General features: G+C 42.1%; 1 protein-coding gene across 5 annotated transcripts in view; it reads right to left on the bottom strand.

Annotated features, from left to right (window-relative positions):
• STARD13 (StAR related lipid transfer domain containing 13) overlaps window positions 1-13,066 on the bottom strand; it is a 253,253-nt gene that overhangs the window by 12,207 nt on the left and 227,980 nt on the right. For all 5 annotated transcript variants that reach the window (XM_060079645.1, XM_060079643.1, XM_060079642.1 and 2 more), the window contains 2 exons: window positions 12,293-12,514; window positions 11,532-11,749 (listed from right to left, as the gene is read on the bottom strand). In XM_060079645.1, coding sequence (XP_059935628.1) covers window positions 11,532-11,749; window positions 12,293-12,514 — 440 coding nt within the window. The remainder of the gene's footprint in view (window positions 1-11,531; window positions 11,750-12,292; window positions 12,515-13,066) is intronic.

Raw genomic sequence — 13,066 nt, forward strand, 5'->3', positions numbered from 1 at the left:
ACCCTCCCTCTCCTATCCCCCTCTTCCAATCACACCGAACCCAATCAATCCCCAAGTCTGGGATACTTCTAAGCCCATAATAGCAACACACCATTCTCCCGTCCTCATCCACCCAAAGGACCCCTCCAAGTTTCCATCAAGGCCCCAATTTCCCATCTCTGAGACTCACCTTAGGGGCCTACCACCTATTATCACCAGACTCCTAAACCAGGGACTCCTTATCCCCACTGACTCTCCCTGCAACACCCCCATCCTGCCTGTCCGCAAGGCCTCTAGGGATTATCGCCTGGTCCAGGACCTCTGACTAATCAATGAGGCCATAATTCCTCTCCACCCAGTAGTACCAAACCCATACACCTTGCTCTCCCATATCCTCCCATCCACAACCCACTTTACGGTTCTGGATCTCAAAGATGCCTTTTTCACTATCCCCCTACATCCCGACTCCTATTTCCTCTTCGCCTTTACCTAGACAGATCCAGATACTCATACTTCCAGTCAGCTCACCTGGACAGTTCTTCCCCAGGGCTTCCATGACAGTCCTCACCTCTTCGGTCAGGCGCTGGCACGAGACCTCACTTCCTGCTCCCTTACCCCCAGCACACTCCTTCAATATGTAGATGACCTCCTCCTTTGTAGCCCATCTATCAGCCTCTCAAGACAACATACTGCAGATCTCCTCAATTACCTTGTCTCTCGCAGTTATAGGGTCTCCCCAGCCAAGGCTCAGTTATCTGTATCTTCTGTAACCTACCTGGGGCTCCACCTTACCCCTACCACAAAAGGTCTAACAGCCAATCGCACCCGGATTATCCGTGAACTCCAGCCTCCAGAAACAGCGGAACAAATTCTCTCCTTTTTGGGCCTTATAGGATTTTTCGACACTGGATCCCTAACTTTGCTCTCCTCGCTAAAACCTTATATCTAGCCGCAAAAGAAACCCCTCAAGGACCCCTCACCTCTCCTTCTGCCATTCGACAGGCCTTTCTCACCCTCTGTAATGCTCTGATATCTTCTCCTCCCTTCTCTGCCCAACCCAAACCGACCTTTTCACCTTTTTGTGGATGAATGGGCCGGAATAGCCACTGGACTCCTTGCCCAGCCTGTAGGGCCTTCCTACCGCCCTGTAGCTTACCTCTCCAAACAGCTAGACCCAATCATTCGGGGATGGCAACCATGCCTTCGGGCCCTAGCAGCAGCAGCCGAACTGACCAAACAAACACTCAAACTGACTCTGGCCCACCCACTAACCGTGTTTTCCTCCCACCGGCTGGTCGACCTCCTAGGCCACAAGTCTCTCTCTCCCTCCTGGGCCCCTCCCGCATCCAGGAGTTCCACCTACTATTCCCCATATTCCTTGATTCAAAAAATCTACAGCAGCCGCCCAAATCTAGCTGATACTGGGTTTCTTTGCAACTCAACCCTCACGGTAAACACATCAATTGAAGCACCACCAGGCATGTTTTTGTGGTGCAATGGTTCCCTCACAAAAGGGATCAATTCTTCCTCCCCCTTCCCATATATCCCCGTTACTCTCGTCCCACAATTCACACTGTATAGCCAAGCCGAATTTTCCTCGCTAATCATGCCGCCCTTTACCCAACGGAAAAGAGCTATCTTTCTTCCTCTGGTCGCAGGCATCTCTCTCGCCTCCTCCCTGGTCGCTGCAGGACTCGCGGTGGGTGGGGGGAGCTCTAACACAGTGTTTCAACATCCCGTGACTTAGAACATAAACTCCAGCTAGCCATTGAAGCCTCCGCTGCCTCCATCTCCTCTCTCCAGCGCCAAATCACCTCCATAGCCCAAGTCGCTCGCCAAAATCGACAAGCACTGGATCTCCTGACAGCTGACAAAGGAGGTACCTGCCTCTTCCTACAGGAGGAATGCTGCTATTACATCAATGAAACAGGACTCGTCAAAGACAATGTAAACACCCTCCATTGCTTCCACTGGTGGCGATCCACCCTCTATACCTGGCTAACACCAATCTTAGGCCCCTTAATTCTCATCTGTATCTTGCTCATGTTTGCCCTGTTTTCTTAGGTTCCTTCGCAGGCGCATGGAGGAAGTCTCTCAGGTGGCCACAAACCAAATGCTCCTCGGTCCTTACACATTGCTTCCTACAGAACCCCCCACTGGTCTCCCCTAAGCCTCGGACCTCTGGTCGCCCGACTCCCCTTTCGACGCCCCCATTCATCATGAAGTAGCCAGAGATCAGAATGCTGCCCCATTACACCAGAGATGTCAGGGTGTAAGGCCAAATGACCCGAGGCAGGGGAATACAATCAGATTCACAGGTTGCATCAGACCGAAACTCTCCGGACCACCCAGTCCCAGAAACTGACCTGGAGACATTCCGGACCACCCAGTTCCAGGAACTGACCTGGGGACATTCCACCTGGCCCAGCCTTCCTGCCTTTCGAGGGGCAGGACCAAAGGTCACAAGACTGATGCAACCAGCACCAGATATTGCCACGATACCTGAAGAGACCACCAAATAAGGAATACCCTGTGCCCTCCTCGATTCACCACACCACTTCCCCTTCTTCCGCTATAAAATCTTGCACAACCCTTGCACGGGTGCGACTTCTCTGGCCCCTTTCTCTCGGACCAGTGAACCTCGCCCAGGAGCGCCCCCTAATAACGCTCACTTGAAGCTTTCCTCTGTTTCACGGTGCTGTTTGTTAAGATCCAACCTTGCAGGGAACATCTCGAATAAACAACCTAAACTTGCACCTAAAGCAATTAGAGAAAGAAGAACAAAAACACCCCAAAGTTAGCAGAAGGAAAGAAATCATAAAAATCAGATAAGAAATAAATGAAAAAGAAATGAAGGAAACGATAGCAAAGATCAATAAAACTAAAAGCTGGTTCTTTGAGAAGATAAACAAGATTGATAAACCATTAGCCAGACTCATCAAGAAAAAAGAAGACTCAAATCAATAGAATTAGAAATGAAAAAGGAGAAGTAACAACTGACACTGCAGAAATACAAAAGACCAAGAGAGATTACTACAAGCAACTCTATGCCAATAAAATGAACAACCTGGAAGAAATGGACAAATTCTTAGAAATGCACAACTTGCCAAGACTGAATCAGGAAGAAATAGAAAATATGAACAGACCAATCACAAGCACTGAAACTGAAACTGTGATTAAAAATCTTCCAACAAACAAAAGCCCAGGACCAGATGGCTTCACAGGCGAATTCTATCAAACATTTAGAGAAGAGGTAACACCTATCCTTCTCAAACACTTCCAAAATATAGCTGAGGGAGGAACACTCCCAAACTCATTCTATGAGGCCACCATCACCCTGATAACAAAACCAGACAAAGATATCACAAAAGAAAACTACAGACCAGTAACACTAATGAACACAGACGCAAAAATCCTCAACAAAACACTAGCAAACAGAATCCAACAGCACATTAAAAGGATCATACGCCATGATCAAGTGGGGTTTATCCCAGGAATGCAAAGATTCTTCAGTATACGCAAATCAATCAATGTGATAAACCATATTAACAAACTGAAGGATAAAAACCATATGATCATCTCAATACATGCAGAAAAAGCTTTCGACAAAATTCAACACCCACTTACGATAAAAACTCTCCAGAAAGTAGGCAGAGAAGTAACTTAACCTCAACATAATAAAGGCCATATATGACAAACCCACAGCCAACATCGTCCTCAATGGTGAAAAACTGAAACCATTTCCACTAAGATCAGGAACAAGACAAGGTTGCCCACTCTCACCACTATTATTCAACATAGTTTTGGAAGTTTTAGACACAGCAATCAGAGACGAAAAAGAAATAAAAGGAATCTAAATCGGAAAAGAAGAAGTAAACCTGTCACTGATTGCAGATGACGTGATAGTATACATAGAGAATCCTAAAGATGCTACCAGAAAACTACTAGAGCTAATCAATGAATTTGGTAAAGTAGCAGGATACAAAATTAATACACAGAAATCTCTTGCGTTCCTATATACAACTGATGAAAAATCGGAAAGAGAAATTAAGGAAACACTCCCATTTACCATTACAACAAAAAGAATAAAATACCTAGAAATAAATCTACCTAAGGAGACAAAAGATCTATATAAAGAAAACTATAAGACACTGATGAAGGAAATTAAAGATGATACAGATGGAGACATATACCATGTTCTTGGATTAGAAGAATCAACACTGTGAAAATGACTATACTATCCAATGCAATCTACAGATTCAATGCAATCCCTCTCAGACTAAAGCATTTTTCACAGAACTAGAACAAAACCTTTCACATTTCGTATGGAAACACAAAAGACCCCGAATAGCCAAGGCAATCTTAAGAAAGAAAAATGGAGCTGGAGGAATCGGGCTCCCTGACTTCAGACTATACTACAAGTCTACAGTAATGAAGACAGTATGGTACTGGCACAAAAACAGAAATATGGATCAATGGAACAGGATTGAAAGGCCAGAGATAAATCCACGCACATATGGTCACCTTATCTTTGATAAAGGAAGCAACGATATACAATGGAGAAAAGACAGCCTCTTCAATAATTGGTGCTGGGAAAAATCGACAGCTGCATGTAAAAGAATGAAATTAGAACACTCCCTAACACCATACACAAAAATAAACTCAAAATGGATTAAAGGGGCTTCCCTGGTGGCGCAGTGGTTGAGGGTCCGCCTGCCGATGCAGGGGACACGAGTTCATGCCCCGGTCTGGGAGGATCCCACATGCCGCGGAGCGGCTGGGCCCGTGAGCCATGGCCGCTGAGCCTGCGCGTCCGGAGCCTGTGCTCCACAACAGGAGAGGCCACAACAGTGAGAGGCCCGCAAAAAAAAAAAAAAAAAAAAAATAGATTAAAGACCTAATGTAAGGCCAGAGACTATAAAAGTCTTAGAGGAAAACATAGGCAGAACACTCTATGACATAAATCACAGCAAGATCCTTTTTGACCCACCTCCTAGAGAAATGGAAATAAAAACAAAAATAAACAAATGGGACCTAATGAAACTTGAAAGCTTTTGCACAGCACAGGAAACCATAAACAAGATGAAAAGGCAACCCTCAGATTGGGCAAAAATATTTGCAAACAAAGCAACTGACAAAGGATTCATCTCCAAAATATAAAAGCAGCTCATGCAGCTCAATATCAAAAAAACCGACAACCCAATCCAAAAATGGGCAGAAGACCTAAATAGACATTTCTACAAAGAAGATATACAGATTGCCAACAAACACATGAAAGGATGCTCAACATCACTAATCATTACAGAAATGCAAATCAAAATTACAATGAGGTATCACCTCACACCGGTCAGAATGGCCATCATTAAAAAATCTACAAACGATAAATGCTGGAGAGGGTGTGGATAAAGGGAAACCTCTTGCACTGTTGGTGGGAATGTAAATTAGTACAGCCACTATGGAGAACAGTGTGGAAGGTTCCTTACAAAACTAAAACTAGAACTACCATACAACCCAGCAATCCCACTATCGGACATATACCCTGAGAAAACCGTAATTAGAAAAGAGTCATGTACCACAATATTCATTGCAGCTCTGTTTACAATAGCCACGACATGGAAGCAACCTAAGTGTCCATCGACAGTTGAATGGGTAAAGAAGATGTGGCACATTTGTACAATGGAGTATTACTCAGCCATAAAAAGAAATTAAATTGAGTTATTTGTAGTGAGGTGGATGGACCTAAAGACTGTCATACAGAGTGAAGTAAGTCAGAAAGAGAAAAACAAACACCATATGGTAACACATATATATGGAATCTAAGAAAAGAAAAAGGTCATGAAGAACCTAGGGGCAAGACAGGAATAAAGACACAGACCTACTAGAGAATGGAATTGAGGATATGGGGAGGGGGAAGGGTAAGCTGTGACAAAGCGAAAGAGAGGCATGGACATATATACACTGCCAAACGTAGGGTACATAGCTAATGGGAAGCAGCTGCATAGCACAGTGAGATCAGCTCAGTGCTTTGTGACCGCCTGGAGGGGTGGGAGGGAGACGCAAGAGGGAGGGGATATGGGAACATATGTATATGTATAACTGATTCGCTTTGTTATAAAGCAGAAACTAACACACCATTGTAAAGCAATTATACTCCAATAAAGATGTAAACAAATACAATTAAATACAAAGAAAGCATATTAAAAGCAGCAAGGGAAAAACAACAAATAACACACAAGGGAATCCCCATAAGTTTAACAGCTGATCTTTCAGCAGAAACTCTGCAAGCCAGAAGGGACTGGCAGGACATATTTAAAGTGATGAAGGAGAAAAACCTGCAACCAAGATTACTCTACTCAGCAAGGATCTCATTCAGATTTGATGGAGAAATTAAAACGTTTACAGACAAGCAAAAGCTGAGAGAGTTCAGTACCACCAAACCAGCTTTACAACAAATGCTAAAGGAACTTCTCTAGGCAGGAAACACAACAGAGGGAAAAGACCTACAATAACAAACCCAAAACAATTAAGAAAATGGGAATAGGAACATACATATCGGTAATTACCTTAAATGTAAATGGATTAAATGCTCCCACCAAAAGACACAGATTGGCTGAATGGATACAAAAACAAGACCCATATATATGCTGTCTACAAGAGACCCACTTCAGCCCTAGAGACACATACAGACTGAAAGTAAGGGGATGGAAAAAGATATTCCATGCAAATGGAAACCAAAAGAAAGCTGGAGTGGCAATTCTCATATCAGACAAAATAGACTTTAAAATAAAGACTATTAGAAGAGACAAAGAAGGACACTACATAATGATCAAGGGATCGATCCAAGAAGAAGATATAACAATTGTAAATATTTATGCACCCAACATAGGAGCACCTCAATACATAAGGCAAATAAATACTAACAGCCATAAAAGGGGAAATCGACAGTAACACATTCATAGTAGGGGACTTTAACACCCCACTTTCACCAATGGACAGATCATCCAAAATGAAAATAAATAAGGAAACACAAGCTTTAAATGATACATTAAATAAGATGGACTTCATTGATATTTATAGGATATTCCATCCAAAAACAACAGAATACACATTTTTCTCAAGTGCTCATGGAACATTCTCCAGGATAGATCATATCTTGGGTCACAAATCAAGCCTTGGTAAATTTAAGAAAATTGAAATTGTATCAAGTATCTTTTCCAACCACAACGCTATGAGACTAGATATCAATTACAGGAAAAGATCTGTAAAAATACAAATACATGGAGGCTAAACAATATACTACTTAATAATGAAGTGATCATTGAAGAAATCAAAGAGGAAATAAAAAAATATCTAGAAACAAATGACAATGGAGAGACGACCACCCAAAACCTATGGGATGCAGCAAAAGCAGTTCTAAGAGGGAAGTTTATAGCAATACAATCCCACCTTAAGAAACAGGAAACATCTCGAATAAACAACCTAACCTTCCACCTAAAGCAATTAAAGAAGACCAAAAAAACCCCAAAGTTACCAGAAGGAAAGAAATCATAAAAATCAGATCAGAAATAAATGAAAAAGAAATGAAGGAAATGATAGCAAAGGTCAATAAAACTAAAAGCTGGTTCTTTTAGAAGATAAACAAAATTGATAAACCATTAGCCAGACTCATCAAGAAAAAAAGGGAGAAGACTCAAATCGATAGAATTAGAAATGAAAAAGGAGAAGTAACAACTGACACTGCAGAAATACAAAAGATCATGAGAGATTATTGGACAACCTGGAAGAAATGGACAAATTCTTAGAAATGTACAACCTGCCAAGACTGAATCAGGAAGAAATAGAAAATATGAACAGACCAATCACAAGCCCTGAAATTGAAACTGTGATTAAAAATCTTCCAACAAACAAAAGCCCAGGACCAGATGGCTTCACAGGCGAATTCTATCAAACATTTAGAGAAGAGGTAACACCTATCCTTCTCAAACTCTTCCAAAATATAGCAGAGGGAGGAACACTCCCAAGCTCATTCTACGAGGCCACCATCACCTTGATACCAAAACCAGACAAGGATGTCACAAAGAAAGAAAACTACAGGCCTATATCGCTGATGAATACAGATGCAAAAATCCTCAAAATACTAGCAAACAGCATCCAAGAGCACATTAAAAGGATCATACACCATGATCAAGTAGGGTTTATTCCAGGAATGCAAGGATTCTTCAATATATGCAAATTAATCAAGGTGATACACCATATTAACAAATTGAAGGAGAAAAACCATATGATCATCTCAATAGATGCAGAGAAAGCTTTTGACAAAATTCAACATCCATTATTGATAAAAACCCTGCAGAAAGTAGGCATAGAGGGAACTTTCCTCAACATAATAAAGGCCATATATGACAAACCCACAGCCAACATCATCCTCAATGGTGAAAAACTGAAAGCATTTCAACTAAGATCAGGAACAAGACAAGGTTTCCCACTCTCACCACTCTTATTCAACATAGTTTTGGAAGTCTTAGCCACAGCAGAGAAGAAAAGGAAATAAAAGGAATCCAAATCGGAAAAGAAGTAAAGCTGTCACTATTTCCAGATGACATGATACTCTACATAGAGAATCCTAAAGATGCTACCAGAAAACTACTAGAGATAATCAATGAATTAAGTAAAGTAGCAGGATACAAAATTAATGCACAGAAATCTCTGGCATTCCTATACACTAATGATGAAAAATCTGAAAATGAAATCAAGAAAACACTCCCATTTACCATTGCAACAAAAAGAATAAAATATCTAGGAATAAACCTACCTAAGGAGACAAAAAACCTGTATGCAGAAAATTATAAGACACTGATGAAAGAAATAAAAGATGATACAAATAGATGGAGAGATATACCATGTTCTTGGATTGGAAGAATCAACATTGTGAAAATGACTCTACTACCCAAAGCAATCTACAGATTCAATGCAATCCCTATCAAACTACCACTGGCATTTTTTACAGAACGAGAACAAAAAATTCACAATATGTATGGAAACACAAAAGATCCCGAATAGCCAAAGCAATCTTGAGAAAGAAAAACGGAGCTGGAGGAATCAGGCTCCCTGACTACAGACTATACTACAAAGCTATAGTAATCAAGACAGTATGGTACTGGCATAAAAACAGAAAGCTAGATCAATGGAACAGGATAGAAAACCCAGAGATAAACCCACGCACATATGGTCACCTTATCTTTGATAAAGGAGCCAGGAATGTACAGTGGAGAAAGGACGGCCTCTTTAATAAGTGGTGCTGGGAAAACTGGACAGGGACATGTAAAAGTATGAGATTAGATCACTCCCTAACACCATATACAAATATAAGCTCAAAATGGATTAAAGACCTAAATGTAAGGCCAGAAACTATCAAATTCTTAGAGAAAACATAGGCAGAACACTCTATGACATAAATCACAGCAAGATCCTTTTTGACCCACCTCCTAGAGAAATGGAAATAAAAACAAAAATAAACAAATGGGATCTAATGAAACTTCAAAGCTTTTGCACAGCAAAGGAAACCATAAACAAGACCAAAAGACAACCCTCAGAATGGGAGAAAATATTTGCAAATGAAGCAACTGACAAAGGATTAATCTCCAAAATTTATAAGCAGCTCATGCAGCTCAATAACAAACAACTCAATCCAAAAATGGGCAGAAGACCTAAATAGACATTTCTCCACAGAAGATATACAGACTGCCAACAAACACATGAAAGAATTCTCAACATCATTAATCATTAGAGAAATGCAAATCAAAACTACAATGAGATATCAACTCACACCAGTCAGAATGGCCATCATCGAGAAATCTAGAAACAATAAATGCTGGAAAGGGTGTGGAGAAAAGGGAACACTCTTGCACTGCTGGTGGGAATGTGAATTGGTACAGCCACTATGGAGAACAGTATGGAGTTTCCTTAAAATCTACAAATACAACTACCATATGACCCAGCAATCCCACTACTGGGCATATACCCTGAGAAAACCATAATTGAAAAAGAGTCATGTACCAAAATGTTTATTGCAGCTCTATTTACAATAGCCCGGAGATGGAAACAACCTAAGTGTCCATCATCGGATCAATGGATAAAGAAGATGTGGCCCATATATACAATGGAATATTACTCAGCCATAAAAAGAAATGAAGTTGAGCTATTTGTAATGAGGTGGATAGATCTAGAGTCTATCATACAGAGTGAAGTAAGTCAGAAAGAGAAAGACAAATACCGTATGCTAACACATATATATGGAAGTTAAGAAAAAAAAATGTCATGAAGAACCTAGGGGTAAGACAGGAATAAAGACACAGACCTACTAGAGAATGGACTTGAGGATATGGGGAGGGGGATGGGTAAGCTGTGACAAAGCGAGAGAGAGGCATGGAAATATATACACTACCAAACGTAAGGCAGATAGCTAGTGGGAAGCAGCTGCATAACACAGGGAGATCAGCTCGGTGCTTTGTGACCGCCTGGAGGGGTGGGATGGGGAGGGTGGGAGGGAGGGAGACGCAAGAGGGAAGAGATATGGGAACATATGTATATGTATAACTGATTAACTTTGTTACAAAGCAGAAACTAACACACCATTGTAAAGCAATTATACTCCAATAAAGATGTAAAAAAAATAAAATAACTATTTAAATTACACATTTGGGAATTTCACTAGTGATTCTTTTTATACTGCTAATATATGAGAAGAGACAGTATTCATCATCAGTTATCAATAAAAAAGGATGTATTGATTTAATTATATTTTATGTGGGTTTGTTAGAATCCTCAGTCCCTCTTCTTTCTGATTCAGTACTGACTCACCAGCCCATGTACACAGCTCTACTGTGCAACTTCCTACTGTTGGTTGAGCATCCCCCTCCAAACCCAGAGAGCAGGGGTCCGGAACTCAACCCAAAAATCTATTAGAAGTAATATTTCGACAGTAGACACCAGCCTCGCAAGCCCTGTTAGGCCCTGAAACCTTTCTGGACATCCAAGTGTCTCAGCACAGTTGGACCTTCAGGGCTCTGTCAAGGTTTCCATGCCTGGTAATGAGTTATGATCAGCTGAAGTTATACAGAGGAATTTTGAAGTTACACACACTCCAGATTGAGAGTCACACCACTGAAGACTTGCTTTCCCAGGGGGAGAAAGGCAAAATCAGGAGAAAAGCCAGTCAGGTTCAGTCTGCATAATTTAGCAGAAAGTACAACTGAACAAACAGCAGTTATTTTGGGGGGACTCTTCCGAGGAAATGAACAATACTTATGGCTTAATAAACCGTATGCTCCATAATGAAAGGGGCCATAAGAGAACTCAGCAGAGCTGTGAATTGGGTGAAAGAAGCAGGAAGTCGGGCATACATACAGCAAAGTCAGTTTTCACTGAGAGAAATGAGGGCCAGCCGAGTGTTGCCAGTGGAGGCTGAACTTAGGTGGGAGACCTCTGAAATGCTTAAACCTGCAGCTCTTATCTGGCTTTTGGAGCATCTTAAACCCCGGAGGCAGGCTTACCTGACAACCAGGAAGTCTCTGGAAGGGTGAGGCGCCATGCTGTTCTGCACGTACTGATAGATCTCTGTTTGCTTGTCCAGGGTTTCCACCACCTTCCACTGCACGAAATCCTCATCCCACAGGTGGCGCTCCCTCAGCACGCGATTCAAAACCACCGAGGGGGGCGCTTCCACCTCCACAGAAGCCTTCCACAGCCTCAGCGGATGCCCGTCTCCCACCTTGGGAAAGACACCAGCACATGCTGAAGAGGTTGCTGGTTCCAACACAACCTACCTTCCTTCACTGGGTGTTCAGAAAACATCACTGAGTACGTAACTTGAACGAGTGACTCTGCATACCTCAGGTTTAGAATTTTTAAATGTTTATCCTTAAGCTGAAAAGAAGAATACTGATAATAAAAACGATAACCACCAGCACACAGTGCTCCCTGTGTACCAGGCATTGTTCTGATTTTAAAACAGCCCTCCTCTGACAGTGGTCCTACTATTATGTCCATTATGCAAATAAGAAAACGGAGGCACAGAGAGGCGAGTGACTCGCCCAACGTCACACAGCTACGGGACAGAGCCAGGCCTGGGCTCCAGCAGTCTGGCTCCACAGTCTGTAGTCTGATTATGTGCAAACAGACTCTAGAGTGGGTGGTTGACTGATTCGTGTGTGGTGAAGCCCTGGGAACAGAGTAGCCATTTTAAAAGCAAAACAAATCCCTGGTTGTAAGACTTGGCTCTTTGGGGGTAATTTTTTCCAAGACCTGAGATTACCTTTTTGAAAGCAAGATCTGTGTTGTCTGTGTTGGAACACGTGACCCATCCTTTGAACTTTTCCTTGGCTTCCTTCTGGAGGCCCTGGATGAGATGCTCCAGGTACGTGTGGAAAGTGGCGCCGCTCTCCTCCACCTGGGCCCCCAGGTCTTCCAGAGTTGGGGGATGGATCTCAGCTTCCATATATGAGTTATGAGACTGGGCCACCATCTCAAGCGGGACCTGAATCGATGGATGCACAGAAGAGCAACGCACTGAGCTACAGAAATGCTGAGACTGACAGAGAAAGCAAAGTAGCATCACCAAAGACCACGGTACGGGCAATGGGCTGAGTGCCGTGGGGCAAGAGATGTTTGCCTAAGATCAGTGAAGGGGTCGGGGGTGGGCTTCCCCAAGTCAGGAAACCCAAATCTGTTTGAGGCTATATTTATTATTCAAAACACCACCATGACTTCCCATTCATTCTTTCCATTTTCCTTTGATTTTACTTATTATACATTTTTATTCAATTTGGCAAAACTTGGGCTCAGGAAACTTAAAAGTGCACAGACTTAAGGGGAACGTCAAGCATGACTTAGAGGCAGCTTTACCTTTGTGGCACACTTTTCCCTTTTGCAAATGACGACTTTGCCCCAACAAGTATGCCGGAAGTCTAGTTCACTTAATCCTTTAGCGTATCTGTGGCTGTATTCATAAGCTGTCACTGATTCTGAGTTCACAGCGATTGTTCAGTATCACACATTCACACACACACACACATGCACACACACACAC

Source organism: Mesoplodon densirostris, chromosome 17, assembly GCF_025265405.1.
Source record: "Mesoplodon densirostris isolate mMesDen1 chromosome 17, mMesDen1 primary haplotype, whole genome shotgun sequence".
Classification (NCBI taxonomy): domain Eukaryota; kingdom Metazoa; phylum Chordata; class Mammalia; order Artiodactyla; family Ziphiidae; genus Mesoplodon; species Mesoplodon densirostris.